Source organism: Lepidochelys kempii, chromosome 26 (assembly GCF_965140285.1).
Source record: "Lepidochelys kempii isolate rLepKem1 chromosome 26, rLepKem1.hap1, whole genome shotgun sequence".
Taxonomy (NCBI): Eukaryota; Metazoa; Chordata; order Testudines; family Cheloniidae; genus Lepidochelys; species Lepidochelys kempii.
The window spans coordinates 15498991-15511222 of NC_136405.1; the positions used below are offsets into that span (position 1 = coordinate 15498991).

The window sequence follows — 12232 nt, forward strand, 5'->3', positions numbered from 1 at the left end:
ACCCCAACACTCTATGTGACTAGATCCCCCTGACATGCAGTCTGGGTCTGTGGTGGGCCCGCTCTGCACCCCTGACTCTCTCCTCTGCTTGCCTCTTGCCCCTGCTTGCCAGGAGCTAATCAAAAAAAGAAGCAACAAGCTACAAGCCAAACAAGCTACAAGCCAACAAGCAACTCACAAGCCAATTAAGACAAAAACAAGCCCAATTTCTGCTTTTTTTCCCTAAGGTTTGGCATGTCTGGCCCAGAAGCTTTCCACCTCTCGGAGAGGCTGGAAAGGACCCACCCAATCTCAGTGCTTCCCCATGCCACCAGCTCTGTGTGGGCGAGATCTTCTTCCGGTCACGCCAGCGGCGACCCTTCTCTCTGCTGAGTGCTGGGGTCAGGGGCCTTGCCCCATTCCTGCCAGCCATGTAAACCAGATAATGAGGAGTGGATCAGGCCACATTCCTCACCACAAAATCCCTCTTATTTCAACAACAAATTAATGAATTAAAGGCACAGCAAGTATTGGCAGTTGCCACAGGGTGGAGGACACAGTCGAGGTAAACTTGCAGTTAACTCACTGGGCAGGGGACTTGGTGACATGGGTGGGGATGGCTTCAGAAGGCTAACATGGGGAGAAGTGTGTGTAGGTACTCAAAATGCTCAGTTAATAATGTTGATGGCTATTATGAGAGACGCTTGGTCAGAACAATGGCCTTCAGTATTAAATCGGGAGGCTAGCCCATATTTATTCACAATTGCAAAAACATACCCATCTACCTGGAAAATAACATCCCCGACCTGTGGGGACAGTTCTTGTGTAATTGTTACTATGATACCTTGAGAAGGAAATGCAAATAAGGTGATTCCCTTGAATCCTATGGGAGTAACTAGGGAAGGGAGAGCGCGTTGGGAGCCACTAGCAAATAGGTGGGGGGGGGAGGGTGCAGTGGGGTAAATTGGACTGTCATCACATTAAGCAGTTGCATATCCAGAGGAGGAATATGGATGTGCCCCTCTTCTATGACTATGGAGGAGCAGGATCAATGGCCTATTGCAAAGGGGGGGCATTTTGGGGAAATGTACATGGGGTAGGGTGTATTCTGTTGGGAATGTATGCAATCCTGCAATATAACACTGGGAGGCAAAATCCTTCCAGTGTATGACCAAATTATGAACTTCTATACACTGCCACCTGGCCTAGGGTGCACCAGTGGATCAGTGGACCTAATCGTTGTAAACAATTGACCCAGCACCTACTACCCCATGCCGTACCAAGTAGTTGAATTGGTTTGGACAATACCAAACTCCACTGTGGATATTCAATGGACACACAATATGGACAAAGGTACACAAAGATTATAAGAGCAACTTGCTGCAAGAGCCAACAGCTGGACGCACTTACAATACAGGATGGCGCTGACAAAATTTTAACCCTATCGAAGGAGGAGAAGCAGTGTTTTTGGTGGTGGCCAGGATGTCGGACCATACTGCAGTGGTCAGGACTCTCGGGGTTGCTGTGGATTATCATGGCAGCTGGTGTATTAACTGGTGTGTTACGTTGCATATGGAAATGATCAAGGGGGGCACAACCCCCTAGAGAACAGCCACTAATTATAACCTATAAGTAATGTAGTAAGCCCTCCGCCCCCAGTGTACTAGACAGCCCGGACCCAACCTTCTCGGGCCACTACACTGGCAAGTCTGGAACACTAATTGGAATAGGTGTGGTATGCCCGTACGAGAGAAGGTGCAGGGCACGGTACGACACAAGGGGCAGTGGGACAGATGGAGGATCGACACCTTCCAGCTTGAGGCCTGGCCCTATCAGGAAATGTGTCGCCATACGTCCTATGCTTTTCCAGGGATACCTGGGCAGGAGGATCCCAAAAGAAAAAAAGAAAAAAAAAAGGGTGGAGTGTTAGGATCTAGATATTCAGGCCTGCCTGTAAAGGCCTGTACTCTAAAAATGTAGGTCTATGTTTATCATTTACCTAGTAATAGAGGTATACAAGAAAGAATCTGCGTAAGGGCCTTCTTGCACCGTGACAGTCGGAGGCCCTGTGCGTAGGCTAAGGCCTTTGGCTAAGCAGCAGAGGCAGCCATGCGCTGGGAAGCGACCGGTCACCTCCTCACATTGCAAACCAGTCAATCGGGGGCTGTCAGGAAGGTGATCCGATCGATCACCTCCAGAGAAAGGGACGAGCCTAGAAGATGTAAAAGGAAATTTAGGTTGATAGTTTTCTGTCTGGTACGACCTCACTTATCGGTAGACACAGCTGGTCATGTCTTTATAGATGTAGTTGTGAAATCCTCACTTCTGTATTGTTTTGTAATTATAGTTCTCACTTTGCTATTGTTTATTTGCATGATCTGTCTGGTTCTGTGATTGTTCCTGTCTGCTGAATAATTAATTTTGCTGGGTGTAAACTAATTAAGGTGGTGGGATGTAATTGGTTAGCTAATCATGTTACAATATGTTAGGATTGGTTAGGTAACCATTCAGTAGAATGATTGGTGAAGGTATAGCTAAGAATATTACTCTATAAATTAGGGGCAAACAGGAAGTAAACTGGGATTTGAAAATAAGGAAAAAGGAACTTGGATTGAAGCTTGCTGGAAGTTCACCCCAATGAACACTGAATTGTTTGCACCTTTGGACTTCGGGTGTTGTCGTTCTCTGTTCATGTGAGAAGGACCAGGGAAGTGGGAGAGTGAGGGAATAAGCCCCCTAACAGTGTCAGTGGGGCACTGGTTGCTTTCGGGTCTTCCCTAGGTCTGGAGAAGCCTGTGGCCTGCAACTCACCCTTTCTGCCCTCCAGGACCCTGCCAGCACTGACCCCATGCCTCCAAGCAAAGGCGGGTTAAGCTTTTGTGGGGCTCTGGACCAAAGCAAGTGGGCCCCCCCCCACGCTCCTGCTGGGGAAATGAGGTTGGGAAGTGGGGGCTTCCCCTGCCCCCCAGCAGGAGCGCTGGGTGGCCAGGCGGAGCACATCGCGGCATGGGGGTGCCCATGTCTTTGGGCCCCCCATCAATTGGCCAGGGTACCTGGGCACGGGCCTCCAAGACAGCAGCCAAGACTGCACTGTCGGTTCCCCACATCCCCCTGGGAACCCCAGCATCCCAGCCAGCGGGAAGGGGGAGATACGCCAGAGCCGAGCCTGGGAGGTTATAAACAAGTCCCCTGGTTATTCCCAAAATCGCTCCTACCCTGGCTGTCCCAGGCCCTGGGATGGGAGACCATGGATTTGACAACCCAAGACCTGTTCCTCACTGGCTGCTTCCAACTCCAGGCCCCGGTGTTGTGAGGCCCTTCCTGACAGCTCTGTGGGTTGCTGTCAGCACCTGCTCTGCAGCTCCCGGGCTGCCTGCCTGCCTAGGCAATTAGGTGCATGATGAAGCCCAGGTTCCTGGTAGGGACCAGCAGGGGGCAGCGCAGGTGGCTGTCGGTTTCCGGGCCGCGCTGCTGCCTGGGGTGCAGGGTGAATGAGAGCAGCAAGGAGCAGGGCGGGGACTTTGCTGACAGCAGACTGGGTGCATATGGGGGGAGTGAAATGGGAATTCATCAGGTCGGAGCTCGAAGCAGCTACAGGAGTAAGCGTGTCCCTGGGCTGGAGCAGAGGGGCAGGGACTCAGGGCTCCTGGGGTCTAGCCCCATCTCTGCCACTGACCTTCAACACACCAGTTCCCCACTCTGTGCCTCAGTTTCCCCATCTGTAGCCTGGAGGAGAGGACACTGCCCTGCGCCACTGGGCAGCTAGGTCGCTCCCGCATGGAGTGGCTGGGGATCTCTGGCTGGCAGGCACTGCAGACTCCCAGTGGTGGGAGTCATGCTCTGCCCTACACTCAGATCCCCTCTCCCTTGGGTTCAAATCTGGCTTATGCTGCCCACTGCTGTAAAGGAAGCCTGAAGGGACTCAGTGCAGGTCGTAGCAGGGCAGGTGTCCACAGGACAAACCCAGCCCTCTCGGCACCGGTCACCGCTCCTTGCTAGTCCCAGCAGGAAGGCCATCGGCTGAATCCCCTCCGCTCCCTAGAGCGCATCCCCCCGAGCAGGGCTGAGACAGGCTGCCTAGAGGGGGGTCGCTCCCCCTGGACCCGAGCTGTGGCTAGAGGCCTTGTGGCTCCAGGGTTGTGAAACAGGAGAGTGCTTCTCACAGGTAAGAGGGCCCAGGACAGTTGGGTCCTTCCCCTAGCTTGCCACATGCCTGCAGGCACAGGGGATAACAGGCAAATAACTGATCTCCAAACCCATCTGAGAGAACTAGGGGTCACCAAATGAAATTAATGGGTAGCAGGTTTAAAACAAACAAAAGGAAGTTCTTCTTCACTCAGCGCACAATCAACCTGTGGAACTCCTTGCCTGAGGAGGTTGTCAAGGATAGGACTATAACAGGATTTAAAAGAGAACTGGATAAATTCATGGAGGTTAAGTCCATTAATGGCTATTAGCCAGGATGGGTAAGGAATGGTGTCCCTAGCCTCTGTTTGTCAGGAGATGGCAGGCAGGAGAGAGATCACTTGATCATTACGGGTTAGGTTCACTCCCTCTGGGGCACCTGGCATTGGCCACTGTCGGTAGACAGGATACTGGGCTGGATGGACCTTTGGTCTGACCCAGTCTGGCCATTCTTATGTTAACCCACGGCTGCTCCGGATGACCAAACCCCTGGGGCCCAGCCGGCTATGCACCATGCGCTTGGTGGTGGTCTAGAGCCCTGGATTCACAGCAGTGTTTGGGGGCAGCAACGGGTGAAGGCTTGTTACAAACCCCTGCTGACAAGCTCATTTGGTGAACATGGTTGGATGCTACGTTCCGTGGCCTGGCCATGGCCCCAGGACACCCTGGCTCCCTCGGAGCCGCCACTGACACCAAGGGGAGCTGCACAGAGACAGGGGGAGAACGTGGCCTGCAGGTAGCAACTCTCGTCGTTATTCCCAGGCCCTTCTTTTCGCATCCAGCGTGGCCTGATGGGAGCCTCTGCTTCCCTGGAGACCAGCCCTGCCCCTGCCCCATTTCTCCCCCCCACTCCCTTGGCACTGGGCATCTTTCCCGTTCTTCCCGTCAGCCGTCGCCACCCGGGAGAGCGCTCCACCCCCATTCCAGCTGCTCAAAGAATCCGCAATGGGACACCGAATACAGACACTGAAAGTGCCATCAACGGGCTTTGGAGTCAACACTTCACTGGGATCAGTGCCGTGTTCGCAGCTCTCCAAGCCCTTGCTGCAGGCTCTCTGCAGACTCAGGCAGGCAGTGCTATCTCACAGGGCACGTTTTCAGGGGTTTCTTCACTATCCCATGGGCTGGACATTCCCTTGGTGGTTCAGAACAAAGACTGAGATGCCGCAGGAATACAGCCAGCAGGCAGGGTCCGGCTCGGACACTGCGGCTGTAAACTCTGAATGGTAAACAGACACCCAAAGACCACCTTTCTGTGCAAAAATGGTGTGCCTCCCAGAGCTCCCACCCCCCCGCAGACCCCCATCACTGCGAGAACGTGGCAGAAGGACAAGTATTTGGCCGTGCAACCGTTGTGTGCAAATGGCTGCGTGGCCCAATCCCATTGCAGGAAAGGTGACTATTCTCTTCCCTTTAATTTCAGGAAAGCCAGGTGGCTAGACCACTGGTTTGCTGGGTGACCCTTGGACTTTCCCTTCCCGTGCCTGTTTCCTCATTGGTAAAATGGGGGTAGCCATGGTGCCCATTGCAAGCGCTTTGAGATCTACGGCTGCAGAGCTCAGTGGCACAGTCATTCTGTGCGTAGCTAGACATGAGCACGCTCTGAAAGTGACCCAGGCCCAGAAAGGTTTGCGGGATTGAGTGAGTATCTGGATTATGACAGGACCTGGGACTCCACACAATGGAAAGGCAGCCCCCCCACCCACGATTTGTGCCAGTTTAGTGAAACCAGCATCACCCCCATGAGGACACACTGATTGCATGTCAGCTTGAACCGGTTCCCAATCCACTGGGAATCCCAATGGTTTCGCTCCATTTAAAGGGCACAGCTCTCCCGCAGGCCCATCTACCAACCCACCTCGGGGGCGAGAATCTTCTCCTTTGGGCTCACGCGAGCTCTGGGCTTGGTGAAAACTGATCACTGCCCCCCAAACCGCGATGTGCCAGAGAAGCGGACGGGTTGCCCTGCCCCAGAGCAGGCCCTAGTGGGAATTATACCCTCCCTCAGGTGGCCTCACCTCTCTGCCCCCAGGGGAGATGACCCGACGTGACCCGGGAGTGAGCGCAGGGGGCGAGCTGGTCCTACAAGGGCCTGATTTGGCGTGGAGAGACCTGGGGGAGGGGGCGACCTAACACCAGCAGGGACTGGGCAGTACAAGAGCTGCCTTCTGCTCTTATTGCTCAGTGGTCAGTGCGTAGGACAGGGAAGCCGGACTCCTGGGTTCCGTTCCCAGCTCTGCTGCTGACTGGCTGCCTGAGCTCACCCGAGTCATTTCTGCTTTTTGCGCCTCAGTTTCCCCAACAAATCAAGGGGCGGGACGGCAGCCGAAGCCTCTCCAGACCCCGGGGGGAAGGAAGAGCTGCTGGCCCATGGCAGCAGTTGGATGGGGGGCAGCATGGCATAGCAGTGACGGCACCATGCTGGTGCTCAGGAGAGCTGGACCCATTCGTAGCTCTGCTGGGTGAGCTGGGCCAGGCTGATAAGACTTGACTTATCCTCGCCCCACCCCTGAAATGGACAAGGACCAGCAGCCTGGGAGACTAAGGGGGCTGGGGGCTAGAACACCCCCAGAGCGCGGCCCCAGTGATCCCCATCCAGACAGGGGTCGCACAGGAATGCTCGTTACTACACACCCTGGTTCTGTTTTGTCAGCGTGTTTATTGGTGCTGTGAGCACAGGGCCCTGCGGTCCCGGTGCCGAGAGCTCCCTGGGGCAGGCCTGGCCGGCCATGGCACTGGAGCACGGGGCTCATTCATTTCTCCAGCGCCCCTGGGGCCAACAGGCACTAGAATTGAGATGCCGGACGCAGCCCGGCTCCGAGGGGGCGGTTCCACCATGCATGTAGGGCAGATCCAATGGGGTTCAGCCGGTTCCCCCACCCAGGACACAGGGCGTCCCCTAAAGGGCTCAGTGGCACATTCCTGCCTGGGTGGGGGCATGGGGCCCGTGGCAACCTCTCAGGGACCAGACCAATCCCGGTGTCCTCCGGCCACGGCCCCAGCTGCCAGGTCCTGTGCTGTTTGCTGGCCAACAGCCTGGCACCTTCAACCAGCCACAGAGCTCCCTTAAACAACAGTCTGCCTGGGTGTGAGCCCCCCAGGAATTGAGCAGCTCAGCCACCCACAGAACGGAGGAGAGGGGACCCCAGGGGCTGGGAGTTGGGGAAACGGGGATGGGGGACCCTGGGGGCATGGAAATCAGGGAACAGGTTGATGGGGGAGCCAGGGGGACTGGGCGCTGCGCGACCCTGGGGGCTGGGGGGCTGGGTGTGGGGGGAGCCTGAGAGGAGGGGGAGCAGGGGAACTTGGGGGAAGGGAGGCTGGAGGACCCTGGGGGCAGAGTGGCTTCATGGGGCCTGTCAGCACCAAGTGCACCCTCCAGGCATTACGAGGCTGGGCGAGGCTCCTCCCGCCAGGCTGTGCCCAGGGCTTCATCTGCCCCAGTTCCCAGGAGCCCCCAGGCCGCCCAGCTCAGGATCCCCTACCTAGCAGCCAGCTCCTCCGGGGGGCACCAGTGCTGGGCCCTGGCTGCTGGGGGTGGCTGGAAGCGGTAGGGAACAAACCCGCTCCGCAAGTCTATCAGAGCTTGGGGTAGCCGGGTCCTTGCTCCCTGGGGCCAGAGCCTCCAGCTCCCACCAGCCAAGGTGCCGCAGCTCCCCACGTGCGCCCGGCTCCCCGTCCAGCACGGCCGCCACGGGGCCTCAGCGCTTCGCCCGCCGCTTCCGCAGCTCCTCCTGCACCCGCTGCCTCAGGGCCTCATGCAGGGGCGGCTCCAGCGGGCTCTGGGCACAGACCTTCTCCGTCACCTCCTCGGGGCTGTCATCCTGCAGCAAGAGGGGCAGGGCCCGCGGTCAGCTCCGGAAACTCCTGCCACCCAGCTCCCGGATGCGCCCAGCCCTCCGTCCCAGTGGAGCAATCAGCTGAATGCCAGCTCCCTGCACCACCCCGGGCAGCATGTGCCAGGGCCCCAGCACGCCCCAGCTGGACAATTCTCCGTCACTCTGTGCTGGCTGCAGCCTCTGCCATGGGGTCTGCGGGTCCAGGCCCGTTTGTGGGAGGGGAGGGCTGCTGGGCCGGCAGCTGGCATGTGAAGGGAGAGGGATCGGCTGGTGCCTTCTGCCCCTGGAGAGTCGGGGGAGCAAGGGGAGAGCACAAGAGATGGGGAGACACCAACAGGATGGAGGGACCGCACAGAACACTGGGTGCGCCCCCTTGCTGAGCCCCCTACCCTGTGACAGCGCCCCTTGCTGAGCCCCCTACCCTGTGACAGCGCCCCCTGCTGAGCCCCCTACCCTGCTCTCCACATCATGGCACCCCCTGCTGAGCCCCCCGCCCCACTCCCCATGGCACCCCCTGCTGAGCCCCCCCCCACTCTCCACATCACAGTGCCCCAGGCGGAGCGCCCTCCCCTCTCCCCACAGCACGGCACCCCCTGTTGAGCCCCCCCGCTCCCCACACCACGGGGCCCCCCACTGAGCCCCCCCCACAGCACGGCACCCCACACCAAGCCCCCGCCCCTCTCCCCACAGCACGGCACCCCCTGTCGAGCCCCCCTGCTCCCCACACCACGGGGCCCCCCACTGAGCCCCCCCCCACAGCACGGCGCCCCCCGCCGAGCTCCACACCCTGCTCCTTGCAGCCCCCTAACACCTCGCTCAGTCATTGGGGTCAGCTCCCTACTAGCTCCCACCCCCGCCTGGTGTGCCAGGCACCCACCTGGTGTACAATGACCGAGGTGACCTCGCCGCTGTCAGCCTCATACTCCAGGCAGAAGAGCTCTGTGCTGCGGGGATCTGGCTCGGTGCTGGAGCTGCTCTCGCTAGACCCCTCATACTCCAGGCCGCAGGCTGGGTCCACTCGACCTGGGGAGCAAAAGGAAGCTGATTAGGAGAGTGTGGCCAGATGGTGCCTGCACCCACCCAGAGAACACAGGGCCCGGGCACAGCAGTCTGGAAATGGAGTCCCTGAACCTGGCACCAGGTATCTGTCAGATTTAAGGGGTCTTGGTCTAACGCCCCTCACTCCCGACCCGCAGCCCCCTGCTAGCCCAACCCTGGGCTCCCCCCAGCTCTCCCTGTGCCCCTCACTCCGGACCCACAGCCCCCTGCTAGCTCAGCCCTGGGCTCCCCATCACACAGCCCTGCTGGTCCCCCTCAATCCTGACCCGCAGCCCCCTGTTAGCCCAGCCCTGGGCTCCCCACCAGCTCTGCCGGTGCCCCTCACTCCCGACCCACAGCCCCTCAGAATCCTGCTAAGCAGAAGTGGCCAGTTGTGATCATCTTTGGACTGCGATGGGCACCAGCTAGGAGGCCCAGAGCCAGGTCCCGCGGGCGACCGTCACTGAGATTTGGACCCAAGGCTCCGGGCGAAGGGACCGCGTGGTTAAACCCTTGCTCTGTGGTGCTGCCAGTGACCAAGGAAAGGGCTGGCCAGGCCGGTCCCAACCTGATCCCTCGGCCTGGCCACGGCCCAACTCTGGCTGGTCAGCCAGCCGCCCCTTGGAACGGACGCCCATCGCACCAAAGGCGCAGACGCGGTGCTGGGGGGAGCCTGGACTCGCCTCCACCAAACTCAGTGACTTGGATCAGCGCGGGAGCTAACAACGCCCGGCGGCCCCCGCCAACACCAGCTGAGGCGGGGCACCCCCGCTCTGCTGGACACGTGCCACGTCCGCTCCCCAGTGGGAGCGCAGAGGGCAGGGCACCGGCCGTGCTCACTTCTCCGGCAGGGGCGGTACACCTGCTGGTCAGGTTTCCTGGGCCGGGGCGGGGTTGGCGTGTGCCTCTTCTTCACCTTCTCCTTGGCCTGCTTCATCTCCCGGTCGTAGTCGTCCCTGATGGGGAGGAGAGTGAGGCCTGGGGCTGCGGCTGGGGATGGGGCTGGCGGGGCTGGGAGCCGGGACAGGCCTGCCTGGAGATGCCATTGATTCGTCAAGCCTAGGGGGTGCACATGGGGTGGGTTCGCATAGGTCTGGTGGCAGGGCGAGGGGCTGGTGCGGTGGGGCTGGGGGTGTTACCTTCCCCATCTTACCCTGTTCTCCAGTGGCCCCCCTTATAGGGTCTGCAGAGGGGAGTGGGGGATAGGCATCTACCCTTTTGGCCTGGCTGGAGAGAGGCATCCCACTTGCTGTTTGCGTTAGCAGTTGCCATCCCCCCCGTCCCCCGAGACTCCACCGCTGAACAGAGAACTGGCAGGCACATAGATGCCATGCCAGTAACCCAAAATGTGCCCAGGGAGGGGCAGGCATGACCTGGGAGGCGTCAAACTCCGACCCCCACAGCCAGGGTCTCCCAGCTCTGCACCCAGTGAGGGTCCAGCTCCCCCAGCCCTTTCCGGCCTTATACAGGCAGGGCTGGGGGGCACCCAGCCGGAGGTGCGGGGGGGTCTGCAGGGCTGGGAGCTCCCATGTGGGTGGGTGGGGGGTTCTCTGGGGGCAAGGACCAGGAGTCCCAGCCGAGTGGGGGTGGGGGGCCGGGGTCAGGTACTTGGGGGCGTGTCCGCGCCCAGGATCCTGCACTTGGAGGGGGGCGGGGTCTGGGCCAAGTTCAGGTACCAGGTGGGCGGGCTCCGGTCCCGGAGAGCAGGGTCGGGTGCCGAGGGATCCGGGGTCCAGTCTCGGGGAGTTCGGTGGAGCGGGGTCAGGATCCGGTCCCGGGAGATCCGGGGTCCGGTCCCGGGGAGCTCGGGGGGGCGGGGTCCGGTCCCGGGGAGCTCGGGGGGGCGGGGTCCAGGTCCGGTTCCGGGGCGAGGGCAGGGTCCGGTCCGCTCCCGGGAGATCCGGGGTCCGGTCGCGGGGAGTTCGGGGGGGCGGGGTGCAGGGCCGGTCCCGGGGCGGGGACAGGGTCCGGTCCGGTCCTGGGGAGCTCGGGGGGCGGGGTCCGGTTTCGGGGGGGCGGGGTCCAGGGCCGGTCCCGGGGCAGGGACAGGGTCCGGTCCGCTCCCGGGAGATCCGGGGTCCGGTCCCGGGGAGTTCGGGGGGGCGGGGTGCAGGGCCGGTCCCGGGGCGGGGACAGGGTCCGGTCCGGTCCTGGGGAGCTCGGGGGGCGGGGTCCGGTTCGGGGGGGGGCGGGGTCCAGGGCCGGTCCCGGGGCGGGGAGATCCGGGCCCGGGGGTCCGGGCCGGTACCTGGCGATCTGGTTCCGCCGGATGTGCCGCACGAAGCCGTGGCTCATGTCGAGCCGCCCCCCCGGCCGGCAGCCGCCCCAGGCCGGGCCCCGCTCCGCCTCCGGCCCCGCGTCCATCGGCCCCCGCCTCGCCCAGCGCCGGAGAGCGGCGGCGCCGGGCCCTGAGACCGCCCCCGGCCCCGCCCGGCCGAGCGCGGGCAGCCGCGGGAGACGGCCCCGGCCCCGGCCCCCGCCCCGGGACCAGCCCCGCGTCTCCCCCCCAATCGCCCAGGGGCGCCCCCTGCACCCCCTGGAGCGGAGACCGCTCAGCCTCCGCTGCACCCCGCGTGTGCCCCACGCCCCTGCCCAGCGCCGCCCTGTACCCGGGCCCCTTCGTGCGCGTTCAGCCCCCCGCCGCCCACACCGAGCCCTGGTCCCCTTTCCACTGCCCCCTACCCAGCGCCGCCCTGTACCCGGGCCCCGGGCCCCTTCGTGCGCGTTCAGCCCCCCGCCGCCCACACCGAGCGCTGGTCCCCTTTCCACTGCCCCCTACCCAGCGCCGCCCTGTACCCGGGCCCCGGGCCCCTTCGTGCGCGTTCAGCCCCCCGCCGCCTACACCGAGCCCTGGTCCCCTTTCCACTGCCCCCTACCCAGCGCCGCCCTGTACCCGGGCCCCGGGCCCCTTCGTGCGCGTTCAGCCCCCCGCCGCCCACACCGAGCGCTGGTCCCCTTTCCACTGCCCCCTACCCAGCGCCGCCCTGTACCCGGGCCCCGGGCCCCTTCGTGCGCGTTCAGCCCCCTGCCGCCCACACCGAGCCCTGGTCCCCTTTCCACTGCCCCCTACCCAGCGCCGCCCTGTACCCGGGCCCCGGGCCCCTTCGTGCGCGTTCAGCCCCCCGCCGCCCACACCGACCCCTGGGTCCCCTTTCCACTGCCCCCTGCCCAGCGCCGCCCTGTACCCGGGC

General features: G+C 61.7%; 1 protein-coding gene across 1 annotated transcript; it reads right to left on the bottom strand.

The window, feature by feature from the left end:
* Nucleotides 1–6803: 6803 nt before the first annotated feature.
* C26H2orf68 (chromosome 26 C2orf68 homolog) lies at nucleotides 6804–11457 on the bottom strand. Its single transcript, XM_078850663.1, has 4 exons — nucleotides 11290–11457; nucleotides 9882–9997; nucleotides 8881–9026; nucleotides 6804–7988 (listed from the first exon to the last, which is right to left on the bottom strand). The coding sequence occupies exons 1-4, from the start codon at nucleotides 11403–11405 to the stop codon at nucleotides 7866–7868; spliced, it is 501 nt and encodes a 166-aa protein (XP_078706789.1). The 5' UTR covers nucleotides 11406–11457; the 3' UTR covers nucleotides 6804–7865.
* Nucleotides 11458–12232: the final 775 nt, after the last annotated feature.